Source organism: Vulpes lagopus, chromosome 22 (assembly GCF_018345385.1).
Source record: "Vulpes lagopus strain Blue_001 chromosome 22, ASM1834538v1, whole genome shotgun sequence".
Classification (NCBI taxonomy): domain Eukaryota; kingdom Metazoa; phylum Chordata; class Mammalia; order Carnivora; family Canidae; genus Vulpes; species Vulpes lagopus.
In genome coordinates, this window is record NC_054845.1 from 16478863 (window position 1) to 16491899 (window position 13037).

The following is a 13037-nucleotide window of genomic DNA, read 5'->3' on the forward strand; positions in this document are numbered from 1 at the left end:
CTAGCACTAGATCGTTCTTGGATCAAATTTTTAAAAACGCTAGTCTGGTTTACTCTTTTTTTTCTTCTGGTAAGGAAAACACATTTTAGCCATCACCAGCTAAGGTTTACTTAGCACTTATATGTCATTTTCCTTAAACAAGTAGGCAGAAGAATGCTCTGCTTTGTTCTACAAAGTTTTATATGCACATAATGAGAGAATTAAAGCAGAAATTCCAGCACTTAAGTGATAGTGCTGATTAGACAGGAAAAGAGGTGAAGGGGTCAGAAAATGCAGAGTACTAAACTTTAGTCTTGTTTTTTTTTCCAGATCTTTCTCTCTCTCTCCCGGGGATCCTGGCTTCATTCCTTTAGCGACCTCTCTAATCTCCCCTCCCTGTCACCCTGCCCTGTAGCTGCCTTTCTTGCATTCTCATCATCTTCAGCTGGACTGTCCACAGTCTCCTGACTCTCTCCAGCCTTGCCCTCTTCTACACTGCATTCTGCCAACATGCCAGGGTGATCAGAATCAAAACGCATCAAGTCATGTCACAGCACTGAACTGAATGTTTGCGTCCCCAAATTCATATGTTGAAACCCTAATCCCCACTGTGATGTCTGGAGATGGGGTCTTGAGAGGTAACTGGGTCATAAGGGTGGAGACATCATGACAGGATGAGTGTCCTTAGGCACTTCCTCCCTCAGGGTAAGGGCATTATGAGAAGACAGTCTGCAAACAAGGAAGTTGGCTCACCAGACACTGGATCTACTGGCACCCTCATCTTTGACTTCCCAGCCTCCAGAACTGAGAACTGTGAGAAAGAAATGTTTGTTTAAGTTATCCAGTCCACGGTATTTTTGTTCTAGCAGCCTGAGCTAAGGCAGCTACTCACCTGCTTGAAACCCTTCCCTGACTCCCCTTGCCTCCAGAATCAAGTACTGGCTCCTTAGCCTGGCACACCTGGCCTGAGGAACTCTGTCTCCAGACTTCCCAACAGATCACACTGAGTTACTTGTAGTTTCCCAAAAACACAATGTTATTTCACATTGCTCATTTGCACCCCCCCAGTTTTACTGAGATACCATTGAAATATTGCATCATGTAACATGTATGCAACATACAGATTTGATACAGTTATATATTGTGAGATGATTACCACCTTAGTGTTAGGTGCATCACCTCACATAATTAATATTTTGTGTGTGTGGAAACATTTAAAATCTACTCTTTTAGCAACTTTCAAGTCTATAATACAGTATTGTTAACTATAATCACTACGCTGTACATTAGATGCCCAGAACTTATTCATCTTATAGCTGGAGGTTTATGCTATACTTCTCTTGTTGTTTAATGTTCTAATCCTTCTCACTGAGATGCCAGTTCTACACTTTTCACCCAGGGAGATTTTAGAAGGTTTATTTCAGATATCAATTCCTCTGTAAAAATTTTCTTGAAACTTTCTCTAATCTTCCAGGCTGGATTTAATACTGCCAGCTTGGTTCTATCAGGCATCTTGCTCATACCACTATAATGGTAATTGTCACTTATCTAATTATTTTGTTTAGATATCAGTTTCTTGAAATGAATGAGGGGAGCCCCATCCTGGGCAGGGACTATTTTTTGTAATCCTACTAAATGGCAAAATGAACTGGCACATGAAGGCTACTCAATCAATGCCTGGAGGATATGAATGTTATTCCCTAGTCTGAAATCCATTGTTGTGATAGTCCATGGGACCTATTTTGAATGCTCAGCACCACAGGCATACACACTCACATCAAAGTTCAGTATTTGCAACTTTCAATGTGTAGGATGACACAAGCACTCTGCATTTGATCTATTTAATAGGCCTTTATAACAGGGGAGATGAGTAAGCAAATGAGAGAAAACAGGAATGTTGTGTTGTCCCCAAAGCCTTCTGTTCCTTGGTAATTCTGTCTACTTTTTGTGTTTCCTGAGATGAAAAATTAGTACTACAACAGCAGTGGCCAATTCCAGAGTGTCGCTAGTGTCTGAGGTCCAGCCAGCAGTTGACCTTAATGCCCACCTTCCTGCTTCCTAGTAACAAATGTATAGCATTTGTATCATACGCATGCTTGGTAAAATGAGAAGAGGTCATGTGGTTGGGAGCTACACAGACCAAAGTATCTCAAACAGGGAGATTGGGTAAGACACCAAGGATCAGCATTATGCCATCAGCCTCTGGTTCTCTTTCTCAGCTTGTCTTTGATGACTGTTCAATAGCTGACAAGAAGATGGGTAACCAATGACCCACCTCTTCTTAACTCCTATGATGTCCCATTTGGATTAAATTGGCTTTTGTGTGAAAAGTAGTACATTTCTTCTTGTTTAAGCAATAGGTGGTTGTGATTATCATTTTTGCTTTAACAAACCCACAAGAAAATTTGATCCCCTGAAGTCTCTCAGCCCACATGATTAACAGTGAAGTCTCAGGGGAGGAAATAAGACAGTAGCAACATCAGGACCTAACCCCATGGCAGCAAGGCAGGATAACTAGAGAGGGAAGCCATAACGAGGAGCACCCTTTGAGAGTGTAACTCAATATAGCACTTCTTGGCACTTTTTTACGGAATGACTTCACTTTCTTTGCTTGGTGGGTCTTCTATAAGGTTAGATTGGCCAGAAGACACTATAGGTTCAAAGCAAGAAAAGAGAGAAAAAAGAAGAAAAAAACTTAGAATCTGGTGCTGACTTTGGTAACATGCATACTAAAATTAGAGTGATATAGAGAAGATTAACATGGCCCCTGCAAAAGGATGCCATGAGAATCCTTAAAGCATTCCATATTTAAAAAAAATATTTAAAATCTGGACTTATTATAAACTGGGATATACAGGAAATACTGGTGCATATAGGGTATATAGGCTGACCCTGGGGTTATCTTGAATTGTTTCTTCATCTTCAAGGGGAAAAGGTTAGTGGGATCATGTAGGGTATCCCTTCTCCCCTTCCTCTCTGAAGGCTGCTTTCATCTCAGACCTTTTCAGTTCTTTGAGGTTACATTGTACTTTTGAGAGAGGAGGGAAAGGAGGAAGCATAGGTGAGGACTTAGTTTGGTCGTAATCTCTTTGCCCTGCTTCCCCAGCACCATTACTTCTTTCTGTTGATTGTTTTTAATGGTGGAATTAGAGGAACTATACTGTTCTCTTTGCCTGTCCCCCAGGGATGGAAATACAGTTTTCAAGAAGAGAAAGTTGATCAGTGACATCCAGGGTCTCTAATTTTATGTGTTTTTGGTTCAAGTGTTTCAGGATCATTTCCATGCCTGAAGTCCATGATTTTATGCCCAACAATGTAAAATCCATCACTGCAAGAAGCTTTTAGCTGTCCAATTTATGTGTGATATGTTATTACTGGCAAACAGAACTCTGGCTGATGTCTCCAGGAAGCCAACACTAGTGTTGGGAGTTTAAAGGTTGAAGAACTGGGATTTAGGAATAATTAATATCAGATAATTCAAGAATCTGACATTTTCTAGGGAAAGAACTTTTATAAATAGCCTAACCAAGGGCCCCAGTTTGCCTTGGACTGTCCTGGTTCATGCCTCTTGCCCGGGTGTGATCCTTAATGGCACACACTTTCGCTTTCAAAAATGACTCAGGTTAAACAACAAATTAGATGCTTGTTCTGTTCACAAGCCACTTGAATGGTAGATATGGAGCCCTGGAAAGCATGGGCTGGAAGGAGACTATACAAAATGAAGAGCCATTAGCCATTTTTACAGCTAAGAGTGGAGGAGAGAGGAGCAAGAATGGGAAAGAAGACCACACCACCCAGCAGCTGGTGGGAGCTTACAGACTGTTTAGAACAGGGCTATCTAATATTAAATTTGATTTTATTGTACTGCTGTGATCTAAACTCCTTCCACAACCTCTACAATGAGGCTGGCTGCACACACAAATGCTTTATGTGAGAGATGGTTTAGGAGCTCCAGGAAAAGGAGCTATGTCTCCCACCTAAACCGGTGAGACGCATGGGGTGGGTCATATGGGGGAGGACAAGATGATCCATCCAATAACAAGTTGAGAGGGGAGGGTGACTGGGGAAAGCATAAATAACTCATTTCCTTTCCAGAATTCCATGAGATTTTGAGTACATATGTGTCAGAAAAAGTGGGTACACAAATCTCCCACTCCACATGAGATGACATTTCAGCCATTTCATTAGAATCTCAAAGAATGGGATGCTTTAGATGGATTTTGACCTGAAACCATCAGCTTCATTGTAGAGCTTTATAAGAGACAGACCCAAAGACCATATTTAATTACTGCGGGATGCTACTAAGGATGTTGTTTGCTCTGTACCCTCTTTACTAGGACCCACATGAAAACTGTCTTTTAGGTTTTAGTGCTGGGAATGGTTAGACTAGTCTTGAATAACTAATTTATTTGTCTCATGGACTCTATTAGTCATGGAACTGATCTTGTTTCCCCCCTCTGTCTTGGCTGCTGGATTCGAACCTGGCTTTATCTATAGCCAACAAAGGGCATTAGAACATGAGACTCCTTGAGCTCAAATTTCACTCCTGGAAAATAAACATCCCCAAAGAAAACACACATACAGTCCTGGAAAATAAACATCCCCCAAGGAAACACAATACAGTCAAACCAGCTTCTTCAGAAAATGTCAATTCCTTATTTTCCATTTAGTATTACTTTCCAGGTATGGTCATAATTCTTTACTTCCTACTAAAGTGATAGGAAATTGAGTGTCCCTATGTGCATGTGGTTTTGGTAGAAATCCTGAAATTCTTCTATAAAGCACATACCACAGAGACAGTGAATTCTATTTGGACTGCAAATCTGGAGGAATGAGGTATTGACATGGAATTGGCTGCTGTTAGGAGGATAAGGCATGCTTTCTGCCCCTGGACGCCGCCGAGTAAGCATCGTTAAAGTCTCCCCTCCCACCGCCGTCATGTCTAAGTCAGAGTCTCCCAAAGAGCCCGAGCAGCTGCGGAAGCTCTTCATCGGAGGTTTGAGCTTCGAAACGACCGATGAGAGTCTGAGGAGCCATTTTGAGCAATGGGGGACGCTTACAGACTGTGTGGTAATGAGAGACCCCAACACCAAGCGCTCCAGAGGCTTTGGGTTCGTCACGTAGGCCACCGTGGAGGAGGTGGACGCGGCCATGAACGCTGGGCCGCACAAGGTGGACGGAAGAGTCGTGGAACCAAAGAGGGCTGTCTCCCGAGAGGATTCTCAAAGACCCGGTGCCCACTTAACTGTGAAAAAGATTTTTGTCGGTGGCATTAAAGAAGACACTGAAGAACATCATCTAAGAGATTATTTTGAACAGTATGGGAAAATTGAAGTGATTGAGATCATGACTGACCGAGGCAGTGGCAAAAAGAGAGGTTTTGCTTTTGTGACCTTTGACGACCACGACTCTGTAGACAAGATTGTCATTCAAAAATACCATACTGTGAATGGCCACAACTGTGAAGTAAGGAAAGCCCTATCAAAGCAAGAGATGGCTAGTGCTTCATCCAGCCAAAGAGGCCGAAGTGGTTCTGGAAACTTTGGTGGTGGTCGTGGAGGTGGTTTTGGTGGGAATGACAACTTTGGTCGTGGAGGGAACTTCAGTGGTCGAGGTGGCTTCGGTGGCAGTCGAGGTGGTGGTGGATACGGTGGCAGTGGGGATGGCTATAACGGATTTGGTAACGACGGAAGCAACTTTGGAGGTGGCGGAAGCTATAACGATTTTGGCAATTACAACAATCAATCCTCAAATTTTGGACCCATGAAAGGAGGAAATTTTGGAGGCAGAAGCTCTGGCCCCTATGGTGGTGGAGGCCAATACTTTGCCAAACCACGAAACCAAGGTGGCTATGGCGGTTCCAGCAGCAGCAGCAGCTATGGCAGTGGCAGAAGGTTTTAATTACTGCCAGGAAACAAAGCTTAGCAGGAGAGGAGAGCCAGAGAAGTGACAGGGAAGCTACAGGTTACAACAGATTTGTGAACTCAGCCAAGCACAGTGGTGGCAGGGCCTAGCTGCTACAAAGAAGACATGTTTTAGACAATACTCATGTGTATGGGCAAAAAACTCGAGGACTGTATTTGTGACTAATTGTATAACAGGTTATTTTAGTTTCTGTTCTGTGGAAAGTGTAAAGCATTCCAACAAAGGGTTTTAATGTAGATTTTTTTTTTTGCACCCATGCTGTTGATTGCTAAATGTAATAGTCTGATCATGAAAAAAAAAAAAAAAAAAAAAAAAAAAAAGGAGGATAAGGCATGCAAGAGGTGAGGGTGACTAATTTGCTTTTGAAGCTAAGGGAAGGGGTTAGATGCTGAGAAAGGGTTTAGATGCTGAGATGACTTTTCTTATTTATTAATACTTGGACTACATGGAAAAGATAGTGGAGATAGCCTAGGATAACTTTAGGTGTTACAGTAAATACCCACTTATCATTGTAGCTGCAAAATTATCCTTTTAAGACTAACCATAAATGTTGTTAGCCCAATTAAATTGAGCCTTGAGCCTACATGGTTTAGGCTTTAAAAGAATGCTGGCAATGATATCCTCTATTTTATCCCCCTTAGAAGACAGTATTTCCCATCATAAAAACTCTGTTAATATGTTTGGCTAAGTGCCATTATTGCTTATGAAGGTTTAAGAGACAAAAAGAAAAGCAGGACTCCATAGTGCCAGAAACACAAGCTAAATATTTTATTGGATTCTAAAGGACAAAAGTGGAGAACATAAATACTTTAGTAAAAATCCATCACTCGTCTCAAAGAACCAACTTTGGCATTCATGGCACCCCAGTCAAGGTATCTCCTGTACTCCCCGGGCCTCAGGAGGTATTGCCTTCCCCTGTAACTGGGCATCTCATAGAGGACCCAGCAGCCATCCAGCACATTGAGGGAGTGGATTTCATTGAGATGGAAGCGGTCTTGAAGAGAGAGACAATCATCTGTGATCTCTGACATTTGTCCTCTGAAGTCATCTCGCTCATAGATCCTCATTCTGAAAGTGCCAGAGTGCTGGAGAGGCAGAGAGAAAAGCAAAGGTATGTGAACACAAATGGAGAGAACTTAGGGTTCTAGCTCCTACACCAACCAGGCCCCACCAGCCCAGAAGTTCTTGGAGTCTAGGTTTGCTTCCAAAACAATCCCGTTGTAGTGTTAAAGAGCCTCCCCCCCTCCCCCCATCACCCACCAGGGCATCTAATGACTTATGGGTAATGCTAGGGACAGACTCAGCATCCCTTCAGTGTCATCCACCCAGTCTCTGTCCTTGGCAGCCAAAGGTGTGTCTCAAATAAAATCGATCACGTTAAGGCTTGTTATCAGAGAAGGTCCTTCTCCAAAGAGAAAAGGATAAGTCGTTGGAAAGCAAAGTCCCATTTGATCGAGTACTCTGGTTAGAAAGGAGTCAATATATTTAGCTATTTTCTGTAAGGCCAATGTTTTGGTTTTGTGTACACTGTGGAACATGAGATTATCAAGCTCTTGTGAAAAAGAAGATGACACATTTCCTTTGTCTCTCTTTTTATCACTTCAGCTTACTTCAGATTTCAACTTATCTGACCCTTAAGCTTTCTTTCTGGTCTCTTCTCTAGCTGTCTTCGTTTCCCTCAGCACCAAAAATCATGTCCATTAAGCTCTGTTTGGATGACACTATACCCCATGTCTCCCACACTTCAGCACATTCTTCTAAGAACTGTGCAATTACTCTCTAGGAAAAACTGAATCTCAAACTTTTGCTTCGGAGTTGGCCTTTTCTCTCATTTATACCTCTATGGGAGCGAATAGATACTGACCATGAAATTAGAACCAAAACCAGCAGACAGGGGCCTATCTTCTCCAGGAAGATAATTAAATACAAAAATGAGCCAAAGCAAGCAAGTATATTTTTACCAGTTAAGCAGACCCAGATTAATATATCAAAACTATAAGTTTTGATATATTATTTCTGAATCCCTGTTGCTTGGAATGACAACTTTAGGAAGTTACAACTTAAACACAAGGCATCTTCTGTTTTACCTAGGTCCTGCTTTTTCTCAATCAGTCTTTGGCTTTCTAATGTATTCAATTATATTTAAAATTAAAAAAATCTGAGATCATGTGAGTAAAAAAAAAGCAAGCACCACAGAATTCATGGAGAATGGCTTCCCACCAGGGACATCCTTCTAGAATGGACCACAGAATGTCCCCCATCGGGGACATCCTTCTAGAATGGCTCACTCTCATCCTCTGCTCTCTGGTTGGAATGATTTGGTTGAAGAAGGGTATCTGCTAGTGGCTTTCGTGTCCAAAGAGCCCCAGAGAGCAGGACAGAGCCACGCTCACCTGGGGGATGAGGCGGCAGGAGCGGATGGAGTCGCTGAAGCCCAGCCACTGCTGGTAGTCGGGGTAGTCCCCGCGCCGCACGAAGTACTGGTGGCCCTGGTAGTTGGGGCGCTCGTAGAGCATCCAGCAGCCGCTGTCCACGCGGATGGAGTTGCAGCGGCTGAAGTAGGGCTGCAGGTTGGGGCAGTCGCTGCTGCACTCGTAGCAGCGGCCCTGGAAGCCGCGGTCCTCGTAGAAGGTGATCTGCGGGATTGAGGATGTGGGAGCATGAGGCCACCTGCCCCCCGCGCCCAGGAGGCTGCGCCAGGGCGAACACCGAGCCTGGATGCCCCGCACTTACCTTTCCCATGGTGGAGCGAGGGAGCAGGAGGTGTCGCTGGGTGCGTGTGGGACGAGGGGGAGTGCCGCGGGATATATAGCAGCCCTGACTGCTGCCTCCGCAGGAAATCACACAAAAGGGGCCCATTTCGGTGAGTAAGGGGATTTGCAAGCTCCCCGCTCCTCCTCCCCCTGGTCATTGGGGTTAGCTGAATGGTTTACTCTCATTCTTTCTGGTAGGTTCGGGTTGTTCTGATTCACTAAAGCTGTTGTTGCCACCAAAATGAAAAGAGTCTTTACTCTTTTAGTTGAGCAAAAGGATGAGCGAAATTCTATCCCCCGTGCTTTTATTTTGTCGCCTACTCTGCTTCATTGACTCCTCAAAGGCAATTAAACTAAGTAATGGATTCTGCTGTTTGTTTGTTTGTTTGTTTGAACTTTTATTGAAAAGCAGAATTTAAATAATAAAGGATCTTCGGGAAGAGGGAATCAAGTGAAAAAATCTGTGGAAGTGCTTTAAAAAGCGGAAAGCTTCGTTCAAATTCAAGATCCTGTGGCCATCACGGCTGTTGTTTTGGGGTCTCTCTTGAGTAAAATTGATACTTGACTGGAGATTTGTAGGCTCCTGGAGGCTGGGAATTCTCTTTTATTCCTTTCTGCTTCTGGGCCTAGAGCAGAGGGTTGGCCCTAAATGCTTGGCTTTGATCAGAAAGAAGGCAGATAGTTAAGGCCTGCCTCCCCTTCCTCACAACTCCCTGAGAGCCCAAGTTCTTCTTTCTGCTGGTGGCTGCCCAGAGTACTGCTTGCTCTTTTTGTTCCTGTCCTCTTTCCATGTCCTAAGATCTTTCTCTCCTCATCACCATTACAGACTCTTGCTCACTTGATAAGGGTGTGAGTTAGTGTGAAGAGTAATGTAGAAACCCTTGAAATACCAATGGCCTACTTTCTCACACCTTTGAGATGCTGGAGAGCACCCAAGCCAGATTGACAGAGCCTCTTGATCATACGAACTTCACTTCACAGGTGTGGTATGTGGACTCTTGAGGTCCCTGAGACACTTTCAAGAGGTTCATCAGGTCAGAACGTTTTCATAACAATACCAAGATGTTATTGACCCTTTCACTGTTATTCTTTTACAGGTGTATGGTGGAGGTTTTCTAGAGGCTATATGACACTAATCTGTAAAAATGTAAAACAATTCCGATCTTTTTGTTATTTGTTTTTGATTTGGAAAATATAGTTATTATTCATAAGAATATGTTATTTTTGTTAATGTGTAATAGATTTACCATCTAAGGCCTTGAGTCAGAGGCCTGTACTCTCAGACTTCTCAGTTGTGTAGCCAGCTTCCAATGTTAGACCATCAGGGACCTGGACTGGGTCAGGTAGGGGGGTGAGTGGTGCTTTCAGGATTTGCACGACTGTTCGGTGGAGGAATAAGCAATTGCAAGTGACACTAACTGTGACCACCTACCTTACCTGTCCTATGCCTTGCTTTCACAGTGCTTCCTCTAAAGTTATTTTTCTTCCCAGGACTTATAAACACCATGAAATTGTTGAATAGGCACCATTTGTGGAGAACACATTCAAGGATCAACACCTACACACATACACATGCACTTCTGCAGTTTCCATTACTATTTGTGTAATCTTGGGAAAATCACCTAACTTCCCTAGGCTTTGGTTTCCCCATTTATAAAATAGGAATGGTGATGAAAATCAAATGCAATAATGAACTCAAAAATACATGATAAACTATAAATACCAGTGGTTAAAATATCATATCATTCATATTTTAATAAATGCTAAGGATGATAATATTAATAGAATTCTTGGTACATCAAACAAAAATAAATATGAATGTGTTTCTGTGTTTCAGCATCACAGTGTCTACATTTTTTGCTTATTTTATGGAGACCAAATGTGATCAGTGGATAATATCAGTGGATAAAATGTGAAATGGTTTGGAATTTAGCAACAATCTTGTTTGGTAATTTTGATTTCAACAATCAAATGATGACTACCATTTGAGTGTGATCCTGAAGCAAGGTGCCATGGAGAGGAATAACATAGATAAGGGCAGTAGAGTCAGAGCAGATAGAGTCCTTGAAGTTCACCCACTGCTGGTGGCAGATGCCACAGCCCAGAGCAGCACGCAGCTCTTGTTGTCCACTTGCATGTGCCAAGTTGCCACAGCTAAAGCAGGACTGCAGGTTGGAGTGGCCACTGCTTCTTGCATAGGAGGTAATCTGCAATGGAACACGTTTACAGTAAGGGAAATCTCCCCAAGATCACATTACCATGAGTTCATTGACAAAATCCTGTTCTACACCCTCCCCCACTGGTGGACTGCAGATGCAGCAGCCAGGGTCATCATCAGCCATAACAGAGGCTCAGGTATATGTGCTTACATGCGTATGTGTGAACATTTCTGATCCATCAGGCAATTTAGGCCTGATTTGGCTAATAGTAGAATTTTGCCTTTTTTCTCATTTCTATATCACTAGTGCAGTCTTTTTAATGTGTTTGACTTTTATTCTTCATTACATTAAAGCTGTTAAAGTGCTTTGGAGGTCTTTGAAGCTGTGTGGAAGAGGAAAGTTGATATATAAAGGACAAGTCAGAAGAAGTATCCTTGCTCTAATTATTTGACTAAACTTTTTAATCTTTAAGTAGAGAAATAATAAGAATAGACACAATTCACGCTAAAAACTATGGGGACATTTGCATTAAATCACAGCAGGCTGGGAGGGCCAATGAGGGAGGATTTGGTCGCATTCTGCCTTCTAAGTTTAAGATGTCTGTGAGGATCTGGGCCTAGGGAAGGGAGCCATTCCTTGATACTGGAGCACCTTCCCTTCTCCGAAGTTTACCAAATCCTGGTTCAGTCTCAGCAGCCTACATCCCTCTTCTAGGACAGCTCCTCTTCAGACCAGCTTTACTTGGCTCTCTCTTCTCTGAGCACCTACCTCCACTTCATCACCACCCAACTTAGCACAGCAGCTCTGTCTTTCTCATATAATTTCTTCTTTTCCTGCTTTCTTCTTTTCCTTGTTTTCAGCAAGGTTATGAGTTCAAGAATAGGACCATGTCACACCTCTTTATCCCCCATCATGATTTATTATTAATTAGTTAGATGGATAAAGAGAGCCCCACAAACATGAAGAGCATGAAAAAATAATAATTCTAATTCTATTTTGGAAAATGATGACTCTCCCACGTGAAGTCACCCATGTGGATGTTCAGAGACATAGAAGCCTCTTTCTCCCACTCACTCAGCTACCACTTTCTCTGATTCCAATGCCCTCTGCTTCTGCCTGTCCTGGGTTACCTGGGAGGACTTGAAGGGAGGTAAAAATGGCCCAGAACCCCAGGCTGGTGTGGGCTGACAACAACAAGGCCCTCCAAGAGCACCACCAGGGCTATGCTATTAAAGTCTTAGAACTTCCCTCCAGCAGCTGAGGGAGAGAGACAGGGGAGTGGGCCTGAGAAAGAGAATGAAAATGAAAGAAAAAGTAGTAAGCAATATTTTGTGAAGGAAAATAATAAAGAATATTCTTAGCTATTTCCTTGTAATTTTTTTCTTATACTTTTTTAAAAAAAGATTTATCTATCATCTGTCTATCTATCATCTATCTATCTGAGAGAGTTGGAGTGGGGCAGATGGAGAGGGAGAGAAGCAGACTTCCCGCTGAGTGTGGAGCCCACTGTGTGTGGGTGTGGGGGGGCTTGTACTTTAGAAGGTGGATGGATCAATAGAATGAGTCTTTGGATCCCGGATGACGTAAGACATGCTTTGTTATGTCTCTTTGTATTACCAGCCAGTAGCCCATTCGATTTATGTGGGAGGTTAAGGGATTGAAGCCAATGCATCTCTTATCAGAAATATTTGAATACTGAGTTTAACTGTAAAGTTATGTATTAGTTGTTTGTTTTTTTTAATAACTGCAAAACTCCCTTTTGGAAGAACTGGTCTTATTTAAATCAAAACAAAAAGTTAGAAAGCTGTTTAGGGTCCCCTAGGAGCTCGTGGTCAAATGAACCTGTAGATCAAAATATTTGAATGGATCTACTATAACCCCTGCTTTCTCCTAAAAACAAAATCATTTATTTAGGAGCCATTATAGTCGCGTGAGGCTGTTAGGAGCCTGAGTGGAAAGAGTTCATTACCCTTCTCCCCTCCCCCACACAAATGTTTTTGTTTACAAATTGGCTTTTCCGGACTCTCTGGTAACCACTCCCAAGTGAAATCTCTTGAGTTCATCAGCACATCATTGACTTGACTCTACTGAAGGAAGCCATGTCTACTTTTATTTAAGCAGTTAGGACTGAAACTGCAGCAAATCTTACAGTACTCATTTGGCTCATGATGATGAAAATAATAATAGGTAATAGGAAGTAGCTTACTGTATAAAGAGTGTC

The 13037-nt window shown here is 42.6% G+C and overlaps 1 protein-coding gene, 1 non-coding gene and 1 pseudogene across 3 annotated transcripts; 2 read left to right on the top strand and 1 right to left on the bottom strand.

The window, feature by feature from the left end:
* Positions 1-2684: 2684 nt before the first annotated feature.
* On the top strand, positions 2685-2791 carry LOC121480857. Its single transcript, XR_005985121.1, has one exon. It is a non-coding gene; the product is annotated as a U6 spliceosomal RNA (small nuclear RNA).
* Positions 2792-4917: 2126 nt separating this feature from the next.
* Positions 4918-5880, top strand: LOC121480756 (annotated as a pseudogene).
* Positions 5881-6713: 833 nt separating this feature from the next.
* LOC121480735 (gamma-crystallin B) lies at positions 6714-8646 on the bottom strand. Of its 2 annotated transcripts, none has more exons than XM_041737594.1 (3): positions 8638-8646; positions 8298-8540; positions 6714-6989 (listed from the first exon to the last, which is right to left on the bottom strand). In XM_041737594.1, exons 1-3 carry the CDS (start codon positions 8644-8646, stop codon positions 6714-6716), a joined length of 528 nt encoding a protein of 175 aa, XP_041593528.1. The 2 variants fall into 2 exon arrangements, with proteins under 2 accessions (XP_041593528.1, XP_041593527.1); XM_041737593.1 differs by having other exon boundaries at positions 8292-8540.
* Between the last annotated feature and the right edge of the window lie 4391 nt (positions 8647-13037).